General features: G+C 46.1%; 1 protein-coding gene and 1 long non-coding RNA gene across 5 annotated transcripts in view; both read left to right on the top strand.

Annotated features, from left to right (window-relative positions):
- The window catches only part of LOC142402955 (uncharacterized), a 904242-nt gene that overhangs the window by 303358 nt on the left and 578950 nt on the right, over positions 1-21934 (top strand). The window lies entirely within an intron of this gene.
- Positions 1408-21934, top strand: part of LOC142402954 (PI-PLC X domain-containing protein 3-like) — a 144588-nt gene continuing 124061 nt past the window's right edge. For 2 of the 3 annotated variants that reach the window (XR_012773532.1, XR_012773531.1), the window contains exon 1: positions 1408-1548. Coding sequence is in view for 1 of the 3 variants with exons in the window: in XM_075488933.1 (XP_075345048.1) it covers positions 1446-1548 (103 nt within the window). In the remaining 2 variants the exon portion in view is untranslated. The remainder of the gene's footprint in view (positions 1549-21934) is intronic. The other variant, XM_075488933.1, reaches the window with a different exon arrangement.

Here is a 21934-nt window from a genome sequence, read left to right as displayed (position 1 = left end):
GTGACTGTTTGCTTCCTCCTCCCCCTTTTTCATGTAGTCAATTCAGTATCTCCCCTGAGGTCAACCATCTGTTCTCATTTCCCCAGTCAAATCCCACCTTAAGTGCTATTTTGATTGCAAAAAGTGAGTCAGCAAAATTTCCTTTAAATACCTCAGAAATATTCACTCATTTTCCAAGAAATCCCTCTTTTATTTTGTGGCTGAAGAAAGAGCTGTTCTTTGTACTTGCTCTAGAAACTTGGACAGAAAGAGAAAAAAGGGTTATTAGCAATTGTTCCCTGCATTTTTATTTCCAAAGCCAGCTGTTATAGAAGGTGTTGGGTAAGAACACAAGCTACATGACCACAGCTGACTCCCATAGGAATTCAAGGTGAACTGATAATTGATCCTGGCTCAGGCAGCTATCTCCAGGCATTGTTTTTGACAGATCTACCAGGTGAACTTCCATGCCCATGTCAACAGCTTTGATAAAAAACAGTCACTGAAGTCAAAACATCGGGCTTGTTGTAACAGTTCAAGATGGCTCACAGAGCTTTATCAGGTTCATTCATTCATTGATCTGGAGGCAGTAACATAAATGCTTTGTTAATGCCAACATTTAAGATGCTTCTCCAAAGACAGTTAGGTTGGGAATGAGAATGGAAAATACTACTTTAGATCATCCTCAAAGGACAATAAAATAAAATAAAAAAAATTACAGATCTCCAAGGAGTGTTCAAGTAAGGAGGAATGTTTTTTGAGTAACCCATTGCAAAAGGAGAAATTTATATCAGAGGCAGACAAGCCTGCCACAGGAATCAGCTGTGAGATGTGTCCTAGCTGTGCCCAGGTCCCAGCAGAGAAGGTATTTAACCAACTAATCGCCAAGATCAGGGAGGTTATTGCAAAGTCACGGGGCTACGCAGAGGAACAAAAGCCAGCTAATGCCCCTAAACGCCATCCCAGGAGCAGGCGCCTTATCGGTTCCAGCTCTGTAGCAGTGGCTGAGCTCTCGGGTGGGCTGCCTCCACCCGACCTGGGGGGATGGCGATGCGGCTGAGCTGGCCAGATGGAGAAGTGCGTGTTGGCGGGTGAGAGGGGTCGGTGCAGATGTGGCTCCCGCCCAGGGCCTAGGCCATGACCCTGCTCCTTCCCCCCAAACCCCGTGTGTTATTTAGGGCAGGTTCGCCCTCCCAAACACGTTGATGCTATCCAGCCTCACTAGTGTACCGCTGAGAGGGGACATGACAGCACCAGCAGGGAGCCTAGCAGCGGCGGCAGCAGCAGCCGCCGCCGCCGCCCTGAGATGTCTCGCTGGACCTTAGCCCCGCACTACAGGGAAGCGGCTGGGGGGCAGCGCCCGGGCTCAGCTCGGCAGGGCCCTGGGAGGCGGGGCGTGCGCGCCTGCCCTCCTGTGGGGCGGGGCCGGGCAGGCTGGAGCGAGCGGCGGCGTTGGCGGTAGCGGCATGGCTTCGTCGCAAGGGAAGAATGAGCTGCGGTTCGCTGACTGGATGGCAGCTCTGCCCGGCAATATCCACCGCACCCCGCTCACCAACCTGGCCATCCCAGGTAGGGTGCTCCTGCCCGTCCCCACTTCGTGCCGCGGGGCCGACTCCTGCCCCTGCCCTTCTTGGCTGCGCCGGGACCGCTCCTCCTGCTGGGCCGTGCTGTGGGCAGCGCTGTGGGGTCGCCGCTCCCCTCCCCGTGGGGAGGATACCGGAGGCAAATAATAATATATGCTATTTGGAAACAAAACCTCTTAGCTTCCAGAAAATACCACGCATATTTAATCTTCTATTGCTATGACAATTAGAACAATGAAAGGATATATTCTTAAGATTTCAGCCCAAGGCGTATGTCTCCTAGTGTTTGTAAATGCCTCTTATGTTAAAAGATCTGCCGGGTTAAAGTCACAACAGTCTGGCTAAGAAAAAGGTGGAGGATCGTGGATTATTTGTTGTTGTTTGGGGGGATGTCTTATGGTAGTTGGTAAAGTGTAGTTTTGTTAAATGCCTGTGCCTCTTTGACCAGGATAAGAAATAGTTTTTTGTAGATAATGTACATTTATAGAACTGAAATCTTTGTGCCCCGAAACTGAAGATAGAAGGTGAGGTATAGAGAGTCTATATATTTTGCTGTATTAATGCTGTCTTAATCCGGGTTGAGGACATGAGCTATGAGCAATGCAGTAAAATAGACGTCAGTAGGCAGCATTTCCTTATGAATTGACCCACTTACTGATCAATTAACTTTATCTTATTGACAATCTGTAAATATCTAGTTTTATATCAGTCTGAGTTTTTATACAAATAATGTGTAATATATGTTGCCTTTTCCCCAAGCCTCTGAGAAGTCTTTAAGAATAATTTACAATAAAATAAAGTATTTTCCTCCCCAAGTAACTAATCCCTCCACCAAAATTGGTGCTAGCCTAAGTTCTGTCATATGAGCAATCCTGATGTGTGCTAGGGACATGTCTGTCATTCATATAGTGTAGATAAAAATCTTCTGAATTAATTTGAGACCCAAAATATCCCTTGAGTGCATAATTTTGAGAGTTGGGACTCTTCAGGCTTTTGTTTCATATGAGGGATTAGTACTTTCTTTGAGCAGATGAAACTTTTGGCCTCAGCGTGTGCTCTTGTCGTCTGAGGATTCACTGTGAGCAATACAATTCTCAGTGAAAATTATTTTTACAGTGATACCAGCTTGGCAGCTGTGTTTGCTTAATGTAGTTCCTTATGAGGAATGCACAGGACCTGACTGGCTGCTTTTGTTTCTCAGATGGGATTTTTTTTCTGTTTCGACCTATAAAGTTTTTTGTCCATTGGCCAAAAAGCAGTTACTAGACATAGTAGAGCTAAAGTTGGCTCATTTTAAATAAGTTGTTGGCAGGTGGGATTTTTTTTACGCTACCCATCTCTTTCAAGTCTTAGAGCCTCTTTCTACTTGTATTTCCCACTCTCCCACCATCATCATGCTTTGAAAAGAAAGAGCAAGACCTCATAGAGAATTAGCTTACAAAAAGGGAGGATGTGTGTCGGTGTCAAAGATGTATTAAGAGATGGGAGATGGTATGGGGAGACTTGGGAAAAGCATGCATGTTATCATAGCTAAAATATTTTAGCCATTTTGTGAATAACAGCACTGCTGAAGTAACAGAACAGCTTTGTTTCAAATGATGTTTTAAATTCTTGTCTTCCATTATAATGCCTTGCAAATGTTCAAGTCATTACTTCTTGGGTGGACACTTCTCATTCTCAGCCCTGTCAGAAACTTCTTTCATCTTAAAAATAGCTAAAAATACTTCCTTGTTGGTTACATAGATACAAAACATTTTCACTGTTTAAATGTTATTAGGGAGCTCTTTAATTTTGAGCTTGAATAGCTGGTAAATTGGATGTTCTTAGAGTGAAAGAGCGATTGTCTTCGGGAAGCGCTTGGGACCTGTTTCATCTTTATCTGTCCACTAGTGGTCAACAGAGTACCTCTGCTTCACTTGCCAGGGTCCGATTCTGTACAAAATGAGCTCCACTTAGAACCATAAACTGATAACGCTGGTAAACTTATAAGCTTATAATGTAGGTTGCCCACTTAGCTTTTGGCATGCACATAAACATCTGGAAGAACTGTTTCTTTTTCCAGTGCACCCTGTACTCTATTTCAGTGTTCTTCTACCTGAAATAAGTACTTTATGCTTTATTTTCAGAAAATGAATGAAGATCTTCATAACTGACTTTCCTAACTTTTTTTTTTGATAGCTGTTGTCTTCCTTGGTGATGAGCTTCTTTTTACGTTGCTTTTATCTGTAGAACAGTCTCTCACTGGCCCTGCACATGCTAATGTGTCATTTCTAACCCTTTCAGAAATATTTGTGTGATACAGTTTCTTGTGGCATTCACCATTAATTTCCCCTGCCATGACGTGTTTCTAGCATGCACAGAATGAGCTGTTTGGTTCCTCATACTGCCATAAAAATCAAACAGTTTAAGCCCTTCAGTTACTTGCCCATCTGCTACAAGAAATAATTTGAAACTGCTTTTGCTTGGTTTCCCAACAGGAGCTATTTATTTAATCCAGCAATCTCTGTACACTCTGTCTCCTATGGCTTAGTTTCAGCAGAGCTGGCTTCCTCTCTGACCTCCCTTGTTGCACCATGGCAGGTGCGACAGAGGAAAAGGCTTTATTGCCATCTGGAATTATTCCTCTTTCCACCTCATTTAATTTCTGTTTCATTTCATCTCTTGGCCAAAAACTTCTTTGCTGTTCTGTGTATCCAAACTGCCCTTACCTTCTGACAATTTTTAACTCTGCACATGTTTTATGTTTGGTAACTTTCTACAGTTCTTGCTATAGTGCAACTTGTACTGTGTATTTCACACACAATGATACTTGCTTTGAAGATGCTCAGACACACTCAACTGTGCAAGTAATTAAAAAATGCAGGTGCAAAGTAGACTAAGTTATGAAAACTATAACTTTAAATAGAGGGCTTAAACCTCATAGGGGGCTTATTGTATTTAAAAGAAGAAATGCAATCTCTGCTCTGCATAGAGATGTTAATTAAAATTTTAGCTACTTAATTAAATATTGGTTATATATCTTTAATACATACTTTTCAGATTTAGCAAATAGATTTGTGTTTAACAGTTCTGCTCTTCAAAGAGCAGCCAGTTCCAGGGAGAATAACCTCTGTGCCCATCTTGTCCTTTCTTCAAAGTAGGTACAAATTATAGGTGCTTAATTTGTGAACAGATCTGCTTCTGCAGTCCTTACAGTAAAGCCCATGGGACACTGCAAAGAATATAATTTGGAAGAAAGATGGTTCAAAATCTGAAAGTTTGTATTTTAATCTAAACTTTTGCGAAGTTGAATGTTTTTTTTTATTTGACCTACTGTAGCATACCTTGGTTTCATCTTAACTTTTCCATTATTTTGAACAGCTGTATGGTATCAACTAGTAACTGTACAGAAATACTGAAATGCTGGGGTAAATCAATGTAAATAAATGTAATTAAATGCTTCTTTTTCCCTTTTCAAGTAGCTTGCCAGAAATGGGAATCGCTAGTGATTTCCTCTGGGGGATTTCAGTGATGAATAGTTTGTGCACTTATTTTCATGTATATATGCTTCTGATAGAAAACTGTATTGGTGCTGCGTATGTTTGCACAGCTAGACCACTTGAGGTCATATTTCACATTTTTATAGTAAGGGTTCCATTTCCTTATTGGATATAGATGGGTAGCAAAGAAATAGTTTGTGGTTGGATAATCTGGAGTTCTGAAATAATTTTTTTCTACTATTGGCTACATGGTAGAACAGCTAAACAACAAAAATAGAAATAGCACTTAATAATACCAATAGTAACCCCTCCCTAAATTGTCATCTGTCCAAAATGCATGAGGCAAAGCTGAGGATCTTTCTTCCCTTGTAGATTAGTGCCCGGTAGATAATGGGGCCTAAATGCTGAAAGGTGCTGAGTGCTGCCAGCTCCCCTGGACACTGAGGGTCCTCAGTCTTTCATCAACTCAGGTCCAAGTATTTGAAGAGAATCTTCACTGTGTGATGTTCCTACTGTAGCAAAATGTTGTAGCCACTTAAGTTGTTTTTCTCAAAGTGAAATGGAATATATTGTTCCTTTCTTTTAGAAGTACAGATTCTGCCTTTTTCTGTCTAGTTTAAAGCCATCTCACAGTTTTCACCATGATCTAATTTAAAACAAGTCACTGGAACAGTTTTCAGATGCTTTGCCACCTTTTAAAACGTCTCTGTTCATATTAAATGAAGTTTAATCTTTGCTTCATCTAATCTCTTATCTGGTTAGCTCGCATATCTCATGCTTAAATGCTTCATCTTAGTGTTTCAACTATGAAATAAAATATTCCAGAATAGCTAGAAAAAGAGAAAGGGAAGGAAGAAAAAATGGATTTCCTTAGGTGTGGTTCCAGGCTTAGCTCCTCTCTGTGCGCGACACTTAGGATGTTTCAGATGATTGGGATTCATGACATGTACTGCTGCTATGAAGGCAAAAACCTATCCAGGAAGTTTATTGGATTATAACTTTTGCTTGTGATTTTTAAAAAAGCCAAGATAAAGGGCACTGAACTAACCTGGCCTTTAAATAAATTCTATAGCTTTTTTTTTTTTTTTACAAAACAAACCCCCTTGAGATGAATAGTATACTTTCTGCTTTACCTTGTTGCTGTGCTACCATCCACAATGTGTTAATGGTTTAGTAGAAGATTGATTTAAAAATATTATTAAACACTTGGCATGTATTTATATTTTGGCAGCCATGCAACCTGGTTCTATAACTACAACAGGTTACTAAACTAGGACTTAAGTGAGAGGAGGCAAAATGTTTAATATCTGAGTTACATGTAGTGCAATGTAATCAAACTGTTGGCTTACAGTCTCAAAATGTTTGTTTGTTGTTTTTGCTAAATCCTTTTGTTAAAACTTTGTATTCTTCAAAAATACGAGCTTCAAACTAGTCTGTATGTTCACACCAAAGCCAAATGATATGTTTGTACATCTTCTGAACCAATATGTAACTGGAATTGTCTTCTGATGTTTCACTTGGATGCCTGCCATTAAAGGACAGAAGAGAAATGGAGAAGGTTTAGTCATTTTTATTATCTGTGAAACTGCTGTATGATCTTAAGAAAGCTGTTAGAAATCTCTGCTGTGTTTTCCTCATCTGTAGACTGGGGCTGCTAATCTCAAGAAGACCACTGATACTGTCCTTGTTCTTAGGAGGAGAGCTGGGTTAGGAAGTGTGCTCCATGGGTTGTGGAACATTTCACTGACCCCTAGACAGTGTTTTGGGAGAAAGGCTGTTTGTTTGTTTTACGCTGCAAAGCTCACATAAGCTTTTGGTGGAGTGCTGCTCTCCAGCCATGTGAATGCCACCCAGCAGTTGCTTTGTCAGCAGAGGGGAATTTGTTTGAGTAGGTACTGATTCTACTTGCTAGCACAGGAATCCCAATACTTGCTATTTTAGGATTACTCTTATTTCTTTCTGTTGAAGCCCTTAAATTTTGCAAGACTGTTAGTTCCAACAGTGTAGATCATGTTCACAAATACTGTCTCAGAAGCCATGCAAGCCAGTAAGGTGGTGTTCCTTATCTCATGTGCACAGATGCCCGTTCCCACCATGTGATCCAAAAAAGTGAGTCTTTTGCATTGGTTCCCTCGGACCTGGAGTGTCTGCTTTGACATCTCAAAATTGGCTTATCGGTGTATGACAGACAGATCAGGAGATGACTTTGAAGCTACTGCAGAAGGCATCTGCCTCTAGCTTTTTCCATTGCTGGAAAGCAATGAGGACTGCATTGGAGCTCTGTATTGCACTGCAGTTGAAGTGAATCATTAGTCAGTTCGCGTCATCCAGCCCCAGCTCATCCCAGCTGGTTTTGAACAGAAATTCCAATTATCCTCAGCCACAAAAAGAGGGAGGGTATGGACTGAAAGTTCTCCTGGAGGCAAAGATCTAACTTGGACATTGAATAGCAGATGCTGTGGGTTTGTCTGTGTTCATCTCTGTATTCTCACTTCACTAAAAGTGCTTTTTGGGAGTTCCATTGTTGGATCCCCAGAACCTCTTCTCCTCTTCTGCGTGCTGGAATTAGCTGTGCTCGCTGCTTGTGTGTAACTGGCCTCCTCCTGACACAGGAGTCAGCAGCATGTGTGTGTGCGTATATGTTGTGTGTGTGTGTATTTTTTTTTTCTGTCAACAAACTGCATGTTTAAATTCAGGACTACTAGGCCATTTAAGTATGTGACTCCAAATCTGAAATTTTCTGTTTTGGGCAATGTTTGTGAAGTTTTTTGGTGTGGGTTTTTTTGTGTGTGTGTGTTTGGGGTTTTTTTGGGTTGTGGTGTGGGGTTTTTTTTTTTTTTTTTAATGCTTCAACTTTCCCCCCAGTTGGTATAGTTCTCTCACCATCTCCAGGGTTTAAGTGGAGGCTTTTCCAACGGCACAGAGATGCTTAGTTTTGATGAACTTTAATCTTCAAAGCATTGCTCGGTTGAAGTTCTGGCTTGCCCTGCTTCCAATGCAAAATTGATAGCCTTTAACACTTTCCAGTAGGAGAGTTTGTCTCAAAAGAGTCCTGTCTGGGATGGAAACAGGGAGTGTGTGTATTTTGACCTTCTAGTCATGCTTCAAGGCTTATCTAGTAGTGTAGGCTCTTGCTGCAAGAGGGAGCTGGACTTGTGCCGTTAGCCAAGTGTTATTTAGTGCATGTGCCTAGTGAGTGTTTTGAAAAACATTTTATAAGTTGACAACAATAAATAAGGAGAAATCAAGCCAGCTTCAGTAATTTTTGGATGCAGCTGTAGCTGTTGCTTCTAGTGTGCAAGAAGCAGGATTCCCTTTAGAAATCAGTGTTGGAATATGGAGAAAACTGGGATTTCTAAGGTCAGTTTTAATGAACTGGCTGTCAGTGATGCAGGCTGTTCTGGCTGGAAACAATGTGAGTATGAACTGATAAAACCAGACACTGACTTGTTTGAGAGTTTGGGATAGTACGGTAGTGGTACTGAGGAGAAATAGTTTGCTTTTGTGACATTATGTATTTGATCCTGTCACGTCCCCTGCTCTGCAGGGGTCAGAACAAGTCACTGAAAGATGGGCTGGGCTGGGCTGGTCCATCTTACGATTTCATTTCCTAGCTGTTTGGTAGTGTACTACCTACACCACAAAATTCTTACAGTTTCCTCAGAGGCTACATCCTTTATAAAAAAAGGAGTAATCTCTGCTATTGGAAAGTGACTTCAGTTTTGCAGGAGAGCCCTGTCAGTATGTTGTGGTTTAGCCCCAGTCAGCAATTAAGCCCCACACAGCCGCTCACTCACCCTCCACCCGCGGTGGGATGGGGGAAAGAATCTGAAGAGCACAAGTAAGAAAACTCGTGGGTTGAGATAAGAACAGTTTAATAATTGGAACAACAAAATAATAAATTGTGGGCGGGGACAAGAGTGACGGCGGCACTTTAGAAAGAGTAGAACACACTCGAACCGCCATTTCAGCGAAGCCTCCGAGGCGAGGGGCTCTGGGACAGAGGACCGCGTCGGGGGACCGTTGCTGAAACAGCTAAACTACGACAAAACCACCCAGGGAAGGAAAAAAAGGGCACGGAGAGAGAAGGCTACCGCAGCCACCCCCCCGTCCCGAGCAGGAAGGAGGGAGCTCCTGACGAGGGCCCGGCTCTGACTCAGCGCGGGCGGGGACAAGAGTGAGGGGGCCAATTCCCCTCCCGTACAAGAGCAGCCCCCAGGGAGCGCGGCGAACAGGGCGTGGCATGGCGCGGCAGTTCACGCAGGCAGGGCGTGTAGGGAAGGCGAAGGCACCCTACCAGCTCCAGAGACGAGTTCATTCGGTAGTCCCCATCCTTTCAGAAGAAACTTAGCTATGGTCTTCACTCGTCAGAAAGCGATGCCCTCTGTGCTCGCCAGAGTGGATGTGGCTACCCAGATGGAGCTCCCACAAAAACATGCAGCCACCCAGGTCTCAGGCTGCAGGGAGTGCCAGGGCCTCTCACTGTTCATGGATGGCAGCAGTGAGGACAGCTGTGTGAGGTGCGACCAGGTGGATGATTTGCTCTGCATGGTGGCAGAACTACAGGAGGAGGTAGAAAGGTTAAGGAGCATCAGGGAGGCTGAGAAAGAGATCGACTGGTGGTGCCATGCTCTGCCCCCCCGAGACAGGAACAGGAGCAGCAGCAGCCACCAGTAAGAACCCACAATCAAGGGCATCCTGTATCCCCCCCACCACCAGGCTGAAGGCAGCAGCTCAAAGGAAAAGAATGAACAGAGGCAAGTCCACGCTCGTGGTGGCAGGCGAAGGCCCTCCTTGCCCACCTCGCCTTCCCAGGTGCCTCTGTACAACAGGTATGAGGCCCTGGAGGTGGAAGGCCAGTCAATGGAGGATGGGGATGACAGTCCATCTACACCAGAGCTGTCGCCTAGGTCAGAAAAGCATACCTCTCATATCAACACCACCTCCCCAAGGAAGAGAAGATGGGTTATAGTTGTGGGCGACTCCCTTCTGAGGGGAACCGAGGGTCCGATATGCCGGACGGACCCTCCTCTTAGGGAAGTCTGCTGCCTCCCTGGGGCCCGGGTGAAGGATATCACTAGGATACTCCCTAGCCTGGTACGGCCCTCGGACTATTACCGTCTACTGCTCTTCCATGTGGGGGGCGATGAAGCTGCAACACGAAGTCCTAGGGCAGTCAAAAGAGACTTCAGGGCCTTGGGACAGCTAGTAAGGGACTCTGGAGCACAGGTTATTTTCTCCTCTCTCCTTCCAGTTGTGGGCGGCGACACTAGAAGGAACAGAGGTACCCAATCTATTAACGCATGGCTCCGTGGCTGGTGTCATTGCCACAATTTTGGGGTTTTTTAGATAACGGGATGGCCTACGCAGCACCAGGTTTGCTAGCGTCTGATGGGATTCATCTTAAAGGGGAAAGAGAATCTTTGCTCAGGAGCTTGCGGGGCTCATCGACAGAGCTTTCAACTAGACTTGAAGGGGGAGGGGGATAATATCAGGCTTGCCCAAGGGAAGCTGAGGGATGATGTGCCACGGTTAGAGGGAGCGCGTGCTAGCGAGGGCACTCAGCCTGTGTCTCTGAGATGTGTGGGGTACACTGGGGCACAGCTGAAGTTGTGCAGAGTTGAGCTAGGGGATACTGAGGCAATAGGAGCCAAGAGGGAAACACCAGTGAAACACCTCAAAGCACACAAGGGGTGTTCTTCTATGAAGGAGACATGGACGACAGCCCAGCTGAAGTGCCTCTACACCAATGCACGCAGCATGGGCAACAAGCAGGAGGAGCTGGAAGCCATTGTACACCAGGAAAACTATGATATGGTTGCCATCACGGAAACATGGTGGGATGACTCGCACAACTGGAGTGTGGCGATGGATGGCTATAAACTCTTCAGGAGGGATAGGCGAGGCAGGAGAGGTGGTGGGGTAGCCCTGTATGTTAGGGAGTGTTTGGATAGTTTAGAGCTTAATGATGGTGATGATAGGGTGGAGTGTCTATGGGTAAGAATCAGGGGGAAGGCCAACAAGGCAGATATTGTGGTGGGAGTCTGTTACAGACCACCCAACCAGGATGAGGAGACAGATGAACTATTCTATAAGCAGCTGGGAGAAGCCTCACGATCGCTACCCTTGTTCTTGTGGGGGACTTCAACCTACTGGATGTCTGCTGGAAATACAATACAGCAGAGGGGAAACAGTCTAGGAGGTTCCTGGAGTGTGTGGCAGATGATAACTTCCTGACACAGCTGGTGAGTGAGCCAACTAGGGAAGGTGCCCCGCTGGACCTCTTGTTTGTGAATAGAGAAGGACTTGTGAGCGATGTGATGGTTGGAGGCTGTCTTGGGCAGAGTGATCATGAAATGATAGAGTGTTTGATTCTTGGAGAAGCGGCGAGGGGGGTCAGCAGAACTGCCACCTTGGACTTCTGGAGGGCGGACTTCGGCCTGTTTAGGAGACTGGTCGACAGAATCCCCTGGGAGGCAGCCCTAAAGGGCAAAGGAGTCCAGGAAGGCTGGACATTCTTTAAGGAGGAAATCTTAAAGGCACAAGAGCAGGCTGTCCCCAGGTGTCGAAAGACGACCCGGCGGGGAAGAAGACTGGCCTGGCTGAATAGAGAGCTTTGGCTAGAACTCAGGAAAAAGAGGAGAGTCTTCAACCTCTGGCAGAAGGGGCAGGCAAGTCAGGAGGACTACAAAGGTGTAGCAAGGTTGTGCAGGGAGAAAATTAGAAGGGCCAAAGCCGAGCTAGAGCTCAATCTGGCTACTGCCGTAAAACACAACAAAAAATACTTCTTCAAATACATTAGCAGGAAAAGGAGAGCTAAGGGGAATCTCTAGCCTGTAGTAGACGGGGGAGGGAGCATCATAGTGACCAAGGATGAGGAAAAGTCTGAGGTACTTAATGCCTTCTTTGCCTCAGTCTTTAATAGTAGGGCCAATTGTTCTCGGGGTACCCAGCCCCCTGAGCTGGAAGATAGGGACGGGTACCAGAATGGAGCCCCCATAATCCAGGGGGAAATGGTTAGTGACGTGCTGCACCGCTTAGACATTCACAAGTCTATGGGGCCTGATGAGATCCACCCGAGAGTACTGAAGGAACTGGCAGAAGTGCTCACCAAGGCCCTTTCCATCATTTACCAGCAGTCCTGGCTAACTGGGGAGGTCCCAGCTGACTGGAGATTAGCAGATGTGACACCTATCTACAAGAAGGGCCGGAAGGAGGACCCAGGGAACTACAGGCCTGTCAGCCTGACCTCGGTACCGGGAAAGCTGATGGAGCAGATCATCTTGAGTGCTATAACACGGCATGTAGAGGACAACCAGGTGATCAGGCCCAGCCAGCATGGGTTTAGGAAAGGCAGGTCCTGCTTGACCAACCTGATCTCCTTCTACGACAAGGTGACCCGCCTAGTAGATGAGGGGAAGGCTGTGGATGTTGTCTATCTAGACTTCAGTAAAGCCTTTGATACACCATTCCCCACAGCATTCTCCTGGAGAAACTGGCTGCTCATGGCTTGGACGGGTGTAGTCTTTGCTGGGTAAAGAACTGGCTGGATGGCCGGGCCCAAACAGTGGTGGTGAATGGAGTTTACTCCAGTTGGCGGCCGGTCACAAGCGGTGTCCCCCAGGGCTCTGTGTTGGGGCCAGTTCTGTTTAATATCTTTATCAATGATCTGGACAAAGGGACAGAGTGCACCCTCAGTAAGTTTGCAGATGACACCAAGTTGTGTGGGAGTGTTGATCTGCTTGAGGGGAGGAAGGCTCTGCAGAGGGACCTGGACAGGCTGGATCAATGGGCTGAGGCTGATTGTATGAGGTTCAACAAGGCTAAGTGCAAGGTCCTGCACTTGGGCCACAGCAACCCCATGCAATGCTACAGGCTTGGGGAAGAGTGGCTGGAAAGCTGCCAGGCAGAGAAGGACCTGGGGGTGTTGGTTGACAGCTGCCTGAATATGAGCCAGCAGTGTGCCCAGGTGGCCAAGAAAGCCAAATCATCCTGGCTTGTATCAAAAATAGTGTGGCCAGCAGGGCTAGGGAAGTGATTGTGCCCCTGTACTCGGCACTAGTGAGGCCGCACCTCGACTACTGTGTTCAGTTTTGGGCCCCTCACTACAAGAGAGACATTGAGGTGCTGGAGTGTGTCCAGAGAAGGGCAACGAAGCTGGTGAAGGGTCTAGAGCACAAGTCTTGTGAGGAGCGGCTGAAGGAACTGGGGTTGTTTAGCCTGGAGGAAAGGAGGCTGAGGGGAGACCTTATTGCTCTCTACAACTACCTGAAAGGAGGTTGTAGAGAGGTGGGGGTCGGTCTCTTCTCCCAGGTAACAAGTGATAGGATGAGAGGAGATGGCCTCAAGTTGCGCCAGGGGAGGTTTAGATTGGATATTAGGAAATTTTTCTTCACTGAAAGGGTTGTCCAGCATTGGAACAGGCTGCCCAGGGATGTGGTTGAGTCGCCATCCCTGGAGGTATTTAAAAGACATTTGGATGAGGTGTTTATGGACATGGTGTAGTGGTGGTGCTAGGTTTATGGTTGGACTTAAAGGTGTTTTCCAACCTATATGATTCTGTTATTCTGTAATGTGAAGGAAAACAACAAGAGAGCGAGAGAGGAACAAAACCCAAGGGAAAAAAAACAAGTCATACAGCCGCTTACCACCCGTTGACCGATGCTCAGCCAGTCCCTGAGCAGCGATCGCTGCCCCCTGGCCAACTCCCCCCAGTTTCTATACTGAGCATGAGGCCATATGGTATGGAATAGCCCTTTGGTCACTTTGGCTCAGCTGTCCTGGCTGTGCCCCCTCCCAGCTTCTTGTGCACCTGGCAGAGCATGGGAAGCTGAAAAGTCCTTGACCAGTGTAAATAGCACTTGGCAACAGCCAAAACATCAGTGTGTTATCAACATTATTCTCATACTAAAATCCAGACCACAGCACTATACCAGCTGCTAGGAAGAAAATTAACTCTATTCCAGCCAAAACCAGGACATGGTACATGGACAAATAAACGTAATGAGGATTAAACTGAGCTAGGGTTACATGGTGTGGGAGATGCACGGGTGGAGATCTAAGGCCAGGGTAAGAACTGCTGTGCTGAAGGAGATGAAATGTGCAGTTAGCTTAGTGCCCTGTCTCTGGCATCTTCTCTGGCCTGTGTCAGGGAAAGGGCTGAAGGACAAGGTGAGAATAAAGGGATATTCCCTGTACCCCATTACTCTTCTAGCCTGTGGATTTCTTGAGCCAAAAGGCTGTATCCGGATTATTATGTTGTAATACCACTGGTGAACTGCTTTCCCAGCGGCTTTCAAGGGGGAGCTGTGTCCCTTAGGCCCTAAATGAGGCTGAATTAGAGTCTCCCTATTCCCCTTGGCCGCTGGAGAGGCCTGAAGAGGGTTTGTGACACTGGATCAGTGATGGGAGAACTTGACTGGGGCAAGAGAGGACTGAGAAAAGTTTGGGTCCCTGTTTCTGGGATTGTTTAGGTTTTTGACACTGAATAGGTACTGGATAGAGCAACAGAAGCTGTGCTGGGAGCAGCAGCTGCAGCCTGAACTCTTCCTTCATGGCCAAGCATGGCTATGCAACAGCGATGTTCATCTTGTTTGTGGTCTCCTGGGGCCTGTGAATCTCTCTCACTGCTGCAGAGTTGCAGAGGGGACAGCTGGAGGATGTCCTCTTCATTCTCTCAATGCTCACTAGTTTCTGGCTATTTACAATCCATATAAATCAACATTTCTCTGCTTTGGCGGGGGAATGTATCTTTCTGAATCACGTGCGTTGTGCCACCTACCCTAGAGGAACTAACATTTGTGGTGGCCTTGAGCCTGCTTCTCAAGTCTTCAGGCAACAATAAGCCACTGGTGTAACTTTCAGAACTGGATTTTAGTTTTCTTTGGCATTGCTTTCCCAGATGTGCCAAGAGAGATAAGGTTTCTTAACCTTCAAACCACCTTCTAGGATGTGAATTAGCTTGAATTTTATCAGAGAGAGGGGAGGTGATGGTGTTTTGTTGTCACTTTAAGGTTTTAATAATAGGTGTTTTCATATTTTGAATGGTATTCAGAAGTGCAGATAAACTTAATGCATTGAAAGCAACTTCTCCAAGTCAAGTGAGAGATAATGCCCTTTCCTTTCGAAATTGCTGTTGTCTACAGGAGTATACTGTTTCTGGAACACAGAAGCAAAGCAGCTAAATGCAATCCCCTTTACTTCAAGTTCTCCTTCAGGTGTAATTTGAACTCTGATTTAAGTGTGGGATACAGGCCAAAAATACTTTGTTAGAGAATATATAAAGCCAGTAGAAATATGGAGGCATATTCTTCTAACATGGGAATCGCATTTAAAAGTAAGTGGGGACAGGCTAGCTTTACCCCCTTATCTAGGGGGTAAAGTAATGCATTTTCAAAACTCCTGCCAACATATGAATAAACCAGGAAAGGCCTGGGAGGGAGGGAAGGAAATATTATGCTTGAAGTAAGCTTTTTGCACGAGTTCAATCCAGTTCACGTTTAAGTTTGCTTGTTGGTTTTTTGTTTTGGTTTGGGTTTGGGCATTTTATTGGATAATAGAATTCACCAACTGCCAGGAGTAATTTTGACGTTATTCCGATGCTGCTGGGCCTGGTTTTCCACTGCCTTGTACCATGTGTAAGCACAGATCTGTGTGAAGTGTCACTAAATCAGAGAAGTAACTCTGTATTTTTACTTTGTGCACTATGCAGTGTGGAACTGAGTCACCAAGGCGAGCAGCTCTGGTGCTGGCATGATCCGCAGTGGAGTGCTCTAGCGCAGTGTACAGGGAGGTTTCCTCAACCAGGGAAACCTCAGGGGAGCGGAGAGACCCGCCAGGAGCCTGCAGCTCATGCGACAGTGGCTGATGAAACCAGGAGCAACGGCAGCCAAGCCCCCATGTGTATAAAAGAAGCCCCTAGGGAGTGCCGCGAACAGGGCATGGTGTGTCAGCAAGGGTGTGGCGCATAAGGGTGCACAGGAAGGGCGCTGTAACTCAGCTGGCTTGACCAGGGAGCAATGGTAAATGGTATCCACCTGGCAGAAGGCCATGTCCTCTCTAAACTGCACCTGCTGTGAATCATGCAGCTTCCCAGATAGAGCTCCAATGGGAACACGCTGCTACCCAGGTGTTAGGCTGCAGGGTGTGCTGTACTCTTATGCCAGTACTGGATGGCTGTAGTGAGTACACCTGTGGCAGGTGCACCCAGGTAGAGGAACTCCTCTGCTTAGTGGCAGAGCTCCAGGAGGAGGTGAGTAGGTTGAGGAGTATCAGAGAGTGTGAGAGGGAGATAGACTACTGGTATTGCACCCTACTTTCCCTAAGACAGACCTGTCAGGCAGACAGGACACATGATATGGAGGATCCCCTATTCTCTCTCCACCTGGTAGAACGTGGTGACTTCAGGGATAGGAGGGAATGGTGACAAGTTCCTGCCCGGCGTAGCAGGGGCGTCTCCTCTGTGACTACCCCACCTTCCCAGGTGCCCTTGCATAATAGGTACAAGGCTCTGCAAATGGAACCGAACAATGATGAGGATGATGGTTCATCTAGGTTGGAGTGTCACCAAAGTTAAGTCAGCCTGTGCCCTGTGTGAAAACCACTTCCATAAAGAAAAAAAGACGGGTCATTGTCATAGGAGACTCTCTTCTGAGGGGAACAGAAGGTCCAATATGCCGACTGGACCTACTTCTTAGGGAAGTCTGCTGCCTCACTGGGGTCCGGGTTAAAGATGTTACAAGAAAACTTCCTACCCTGGTATGGCCTTTGGATTATTATCCATTATCGATTTTTTTCATGTAGGCAGTGACAAAGTTGCAATAAGAAGTCCAAGGGCAATCAAGAGAGACTTCAGGGCCTTGGGACGACTGGTTAAGGGATCAGGAGCACAAGTAGTGTTTTCCTCTATCCTTCCAGTTGCAGGGAATGATGAGGGAAGAAACAGGAAGACCCAGCTGATCAATACCTGGCTCCGAGACTGGTGTCACTGGCAGAATTTTGGTTTTTTTGATTATGAGTCAGTCTACACGACACCAGACCTGCTAGCGACAGATGGGGTACACCTGTCTCAAAGAGGGAAAAGGATCTTTGTGCAGGAGTTAGCAGGGCTCACTGAAAGAGCTTTAAACTAGGTTAAAGCTCTTTTAATCTAGGATTAAGAGAGGGGGAAAGGGATAAAACCAGGCTTGCTAGTGATAAGCCAATGGACAGCATGCCAATGTTTGAGGGACGGTGTGCTAGCGAGGTCCTTCAGTCTGCTCCATGATGTGCTGAGTACACTGGAGCACATTTGAAGTGTCCCTGTACTAATGCGTGCAGCACCTTAGCCATGTCAGTGGGGGTAGGGGATAGAGATCCACGTGGCAGCAAAGATGTGAGGGTTGTAGATGCATTAGAAACCATGGAAGCACCTGAGAACAGTCACATATGAATTAGGGCTTCTCCCCCCAAAAAAGGTGGCAGAGTCAATAGCCCAACTGAAGTGCATCGACACCAATGCACGCAGCATGGGCAACAAGCAGGAGGAGTTAGAAGCCATTGTACATCAGGAAAACTATGATATAGTTGCAGTCACGGAAACATGGCGGGATGACTTGCACAACTGGAGTGCTGCAGTGGATGGCTATAAGCCCTTCAAAAGGGATAGGCAAAGAAGGAGAGGTGGCGGGGTAGCCCTGTATGTTAGGGAGTGTTTTGACTGTCTAGAGCTTGACGATGGTGATGAAAGGGTCAAGTGTTTATGGGTAAGAATCAGGGGAAGGCCAACAAGGCAGATATTGTGGTGGGAGTCTGTTACAGACCACCCAACCAGGATGAGGAGACAGATGAACTATTCTATAAGCAGCTGGGAGAAGCCTCACGATCGCTAGCCCTTGTTCTTGTGGGGGACTTCAACCTACTGGATGTCTGCTGGAAATACAATACAGCAGAGGGGAAACAGTCTAGGAGGTTCCTGGAGTGTGTGGCAGATGATAACTTCCTGACACAGCTGGTGAGTGAGCCAACTAGGGAAGGTGCCCCGCTGGACCTCTTGTTTGTGAATAGAGAAGGACTTGTGAGCGATGTGATGGTTGGAGGCTGTCTTGGGCAGAGTGATCATGAAATGATAGAGTGTTTGATTCTTGGAGAAGCGGCGAGGGGGGTCAGCAGAACTGCCACCTTGGACTTCTGGAGGGCAGACTTTGGCCTGTTTAGGAGACTGGTCGACAGAATCCCCTGGGAGGCAGCCCTAAAGGGCAAAGGAGTCCAGGAAGGCTGGACATTCTTTAAGGAGGAAGTCCTAAAGGCACAAGAGCAGGCTGTCCCCAGGTGCCGAAAGACGACCCGGCGGGGAAGAAGACTGGCCTGGCTGTTCAGAGAGCTTTGGCTGGAACTCGAGGGGAGAAAAAAAAAAAAAGCCCGTTTATGACCTTTGGAAGGAGAGGCAGGCAAGTCAGGAGGACAACAAGGATGTTGTGAGGTTGTGCAGGGAGAAAATTAGAAGGGCCAAAGCCCAACTAGAACTTAATCTGGCTACTTCCATAAAAGACAATAAAAAATGTTTCTATAAATACATTAACAACAAAAGGAGGGCTAAGGAGAATCTCCATCCTTCATTGGATGTGGGGGGGAACATAGTGACCAAGGATGAGGAAAAGGCTGAGGTACTTGATGCCTTCTTTGCCTCAGTCTTTAATAGTAGGGCCAGTTGTTCTCGGGGTACCCAGCCCCCTGAGCTGGAAGACAGGGATGGGGACCAGAATGGAGCCCCCATAATCCAGGGGGAAATGCTTAGTGACCTGCTACACCACTTAGACATTCACAAGTCTGTGGGGCTGGATAGGATCCACCTGAGAGTACTGAGGGAGCTGGCAGAAGTGCTCGCCAAGGCCCTTTCCTTCATTACCAGCAGTCCTGGCTAACTGGGGAGGTCCCAGCTGACTGGAGATTAGCAAATGTGACACCCATCTACAAGAAGGGCTGGAAGGAGGACCTGGGGAACTACTGACCTTGGTGCTAGGGAAGGTTATGGAGCAGATCATCTTGAGTGCCATCATGTGGCAGGTACAGGACAACCAGGTGATCAGGCCCAGCCAGCATGGGTTTAGGAAAGGCAGGTCCTGCTTGACCAACCTGATCTCCTTTTATGACAAGATAAGCCTTAGGAAAGGTTTAGGTTCCACAGGAGGTTTTAGGAGGTTTAGGTTCCACAGCATTCTCCTGGAGAAACTGGCTGCTCATGGCTTGGACGAGTGTACTCTTCGCTGGGTGATGAACTGGCTGGATGGCTGGGCCCAAAGAGTGGTGGTGAATGGAGTTTACTCCAGTTGCTGGCCGGTCACAAGCGGTGTCCCCCAGGGCTCTGTGTTGGGGCCAGTTCTGTTTAATATCTTTATCAATGATCTGGACAAAGGGACAGAGTGCACCCTCAGTAAGTTTGCAGATGACACCAAGTTGTGTGGGAGTGTTGATCTGCTTGAGGGGAGGAAGGCTCTGCAGAGGGTCCTGGACAGGCTGGATCGATGGGCTGGGGCCAATTGTATGAGGTTCAACAAGGCTAAGTGCAAGGTCCTGCACTTGGGCCACAGCAACCCCATGCAATGCTACAGGCTTGGGGAAGAGTGGCTGGAAAGCTGCCTGGTAGAGAAGGACCTGGGGGTGTTGGTTGACAGCCAGCTGAATATGAGCCAGCAGTGTGCCCAGGTGGCCAAGAAAGCCAATGGCATGGATTTTACCTATTATGTTTTGAAGTCAGCTGACAGACACACTATGATGACTAATAGTGCTGGATCACGCCCTTTAGTTTGTTATTGTATTGAGGAGGCAATCTCATGTAATCTAATCTTTTTTTGAGTCAGTGTGCTACTGAAATATCACTAGGTAATATTTTGATTTTGGTCTGCGTTATAATGGATACGGGAGCCAGCTGGCCTTTCACAGACTTGCCTTTTTTTAACTGTAAAATTAAGAAAATATATTAGGCTTTCAAATGTGTTAATATTTATTTATAATAATGTGTTTTCATATTTAGGCAGCAGTATTTCAAAAACAAGCTAGCTTATTTTCAAAGTCTTAGCATATATTTTAAGATGTTCCCATAACTGAAGTGTGGAGAACTCTTGGGACAAGTAAAAGTTATAACTTCTGTTTTTGTCTCCCAGTCCAAATGCAGTGATCTGCTCCAGGAATTACTATGGAGTTGAGATACACATAGAAACAGAAAATATTCTCTAAGAAAGTGCTTTAAAATGTCCATGGTGTATTTGAGGCCATGTATGGTTGTTTCATGATAGCAGTATTGGTTTGTTTTCTGAAGCCATGAAACACAAGGCTCTCTCTTTCTTTTGAACAGCTTCTTATGAAAGATCAGTCCTCTTGGATTGGTCAAAATACCAATCTGTGATCTTGACTGGATTTTTATGTGATAATACTAACTTTGTGATAGTTTAGAAACAAGTAGTTTAAATAATACTGAGGTGTGACGGGAGAACAGAAGAGCAGCTGTCAGAAACACTACATGGATTTACGTATTGAATTAAAAGTAAGGAGTTATGGAATTTTTTATGCCTGGACTGGTGCTGAGAAGAGCAGTAGAGCTGGAGATCCTTCAGACATCACAGTACCAGTGACCAGACTGGGTGACTTTGATATTAGCCCAGTTGAAGTGTGCAGCAGACAAAGAAAACATCTCTGTATCAATGTGTAAAAACACTGATAATTGGTGGTATGGCTGATCTAGGATAGGGCTTCCAACTTCTGGCTTTTACTGATGCTTCCAGAGGGACATGTGAGATCAGACTCAGTTAAGTGGACTTAGAGCCAAAGACCTGTACTTAAAGCTTGTCTAAAAGAAATGGTCAGAGCATGGAAAGTGTGTGTATCATTTATCTATCTTCATAGCCTCAGTACTAAACACAGATTGTAAAGGATTCATATTCTGTATTACGACAGGATGTTTTCCACATCTCATGGACCAGAAAACTAAATGGTTTCCTTAAAATGGGGGAGGCTGAGGCAGGAGTAGGAAATGAACCTGAGTTTTGTAGATCTTAATTTAGTGACTTAGCCTTTGAACCATGCTGTTTCCTAAACAGTAGTGTAATTTAGAATTGATGTATTCTACTCTGACAGTGAATTATGGTGTTGTATAATAGAGGACAAAGAGGGTATCCGAAGCTTCTTGCGACAGCTGACATGTTAGGTTTTGATGTCTTGTACATGAGACTTGTGTGGTTTTCACTTTGTCATACCAGCAAGGAAAGGAAACATTTCCCACAGGAAAGCAATACAAGTTCACTAGTCATCAGAGGGCGTGATGGAATGCTAGGTTTCATCACCTACCTCTGAGGTAGTCTCTGAAGAGAAGGACCAGCCAGAGGCGAGAGCAGATCCTAAGCAATTGTGGCAGATCCCTGTGGGTTAGAGGGTGAGCTGAGGTTTCTGGCCTCATTTGAAAAGCAAAGAAAGTGTTACAGCAGCCTCAGATAAATGGGAGGTTTGTAAGGTCTGCAGAGCAAGGGCTGGTCAGTTAGCAATAAATTCTGAGTTACGTTAAGGGTTGCACATGCTATCCATTGGAGTAACACACAAACACTGCCTTGCCGTTTCGTTGGATGTTTCCTGGTGCCATCCAGCAGCACTTCCTCGCCTTTCAGCAAGTGAACCATAGGCAGTTGGTTTTATCCGCACCCTTCAGTCACCTATGCAAAGAATCTGAGCGTGGGATTTGTTTCCTGAAGTGAAGGTTGTTGAGCAAGTTGCATATCGCTGCAGTCCTTAATATAGGCTAGCGCTAGGGAGTGGGACAAGGTGTGAGCACTCAAAAGCCTCCTCTTGCACTGTCTGAAAGCTTGAAGACAGCAGTAGTTTCATCCATTCACCTGAAATCATACAAGAGAGAGAATATAGTAAGTT

This window comes from Mycteria americana (genome assembly GCF_035582795.1).
Source record: "Mycteria americana isolate JAX WOST 10 ecotype Jacksonville Zoo and Gardens chromosome Z unlocalized genomic scaffold, USCA_MyAme_1.0 Scaffold_18, whole genome shotgun sequence".
In the NCBI taxonomy this organism is placed as follows: Eukaryota; Metazoa; Chordata; class Aves; order Ciconiiformes; family Ciconiidae; genus Mycteria; species Mycteria americana.
The sequence above is the reverse complement of the archived record's forward strand: the minus strand, read 5'-3'. Positions and strand labels throughout refer to the sequence as shown.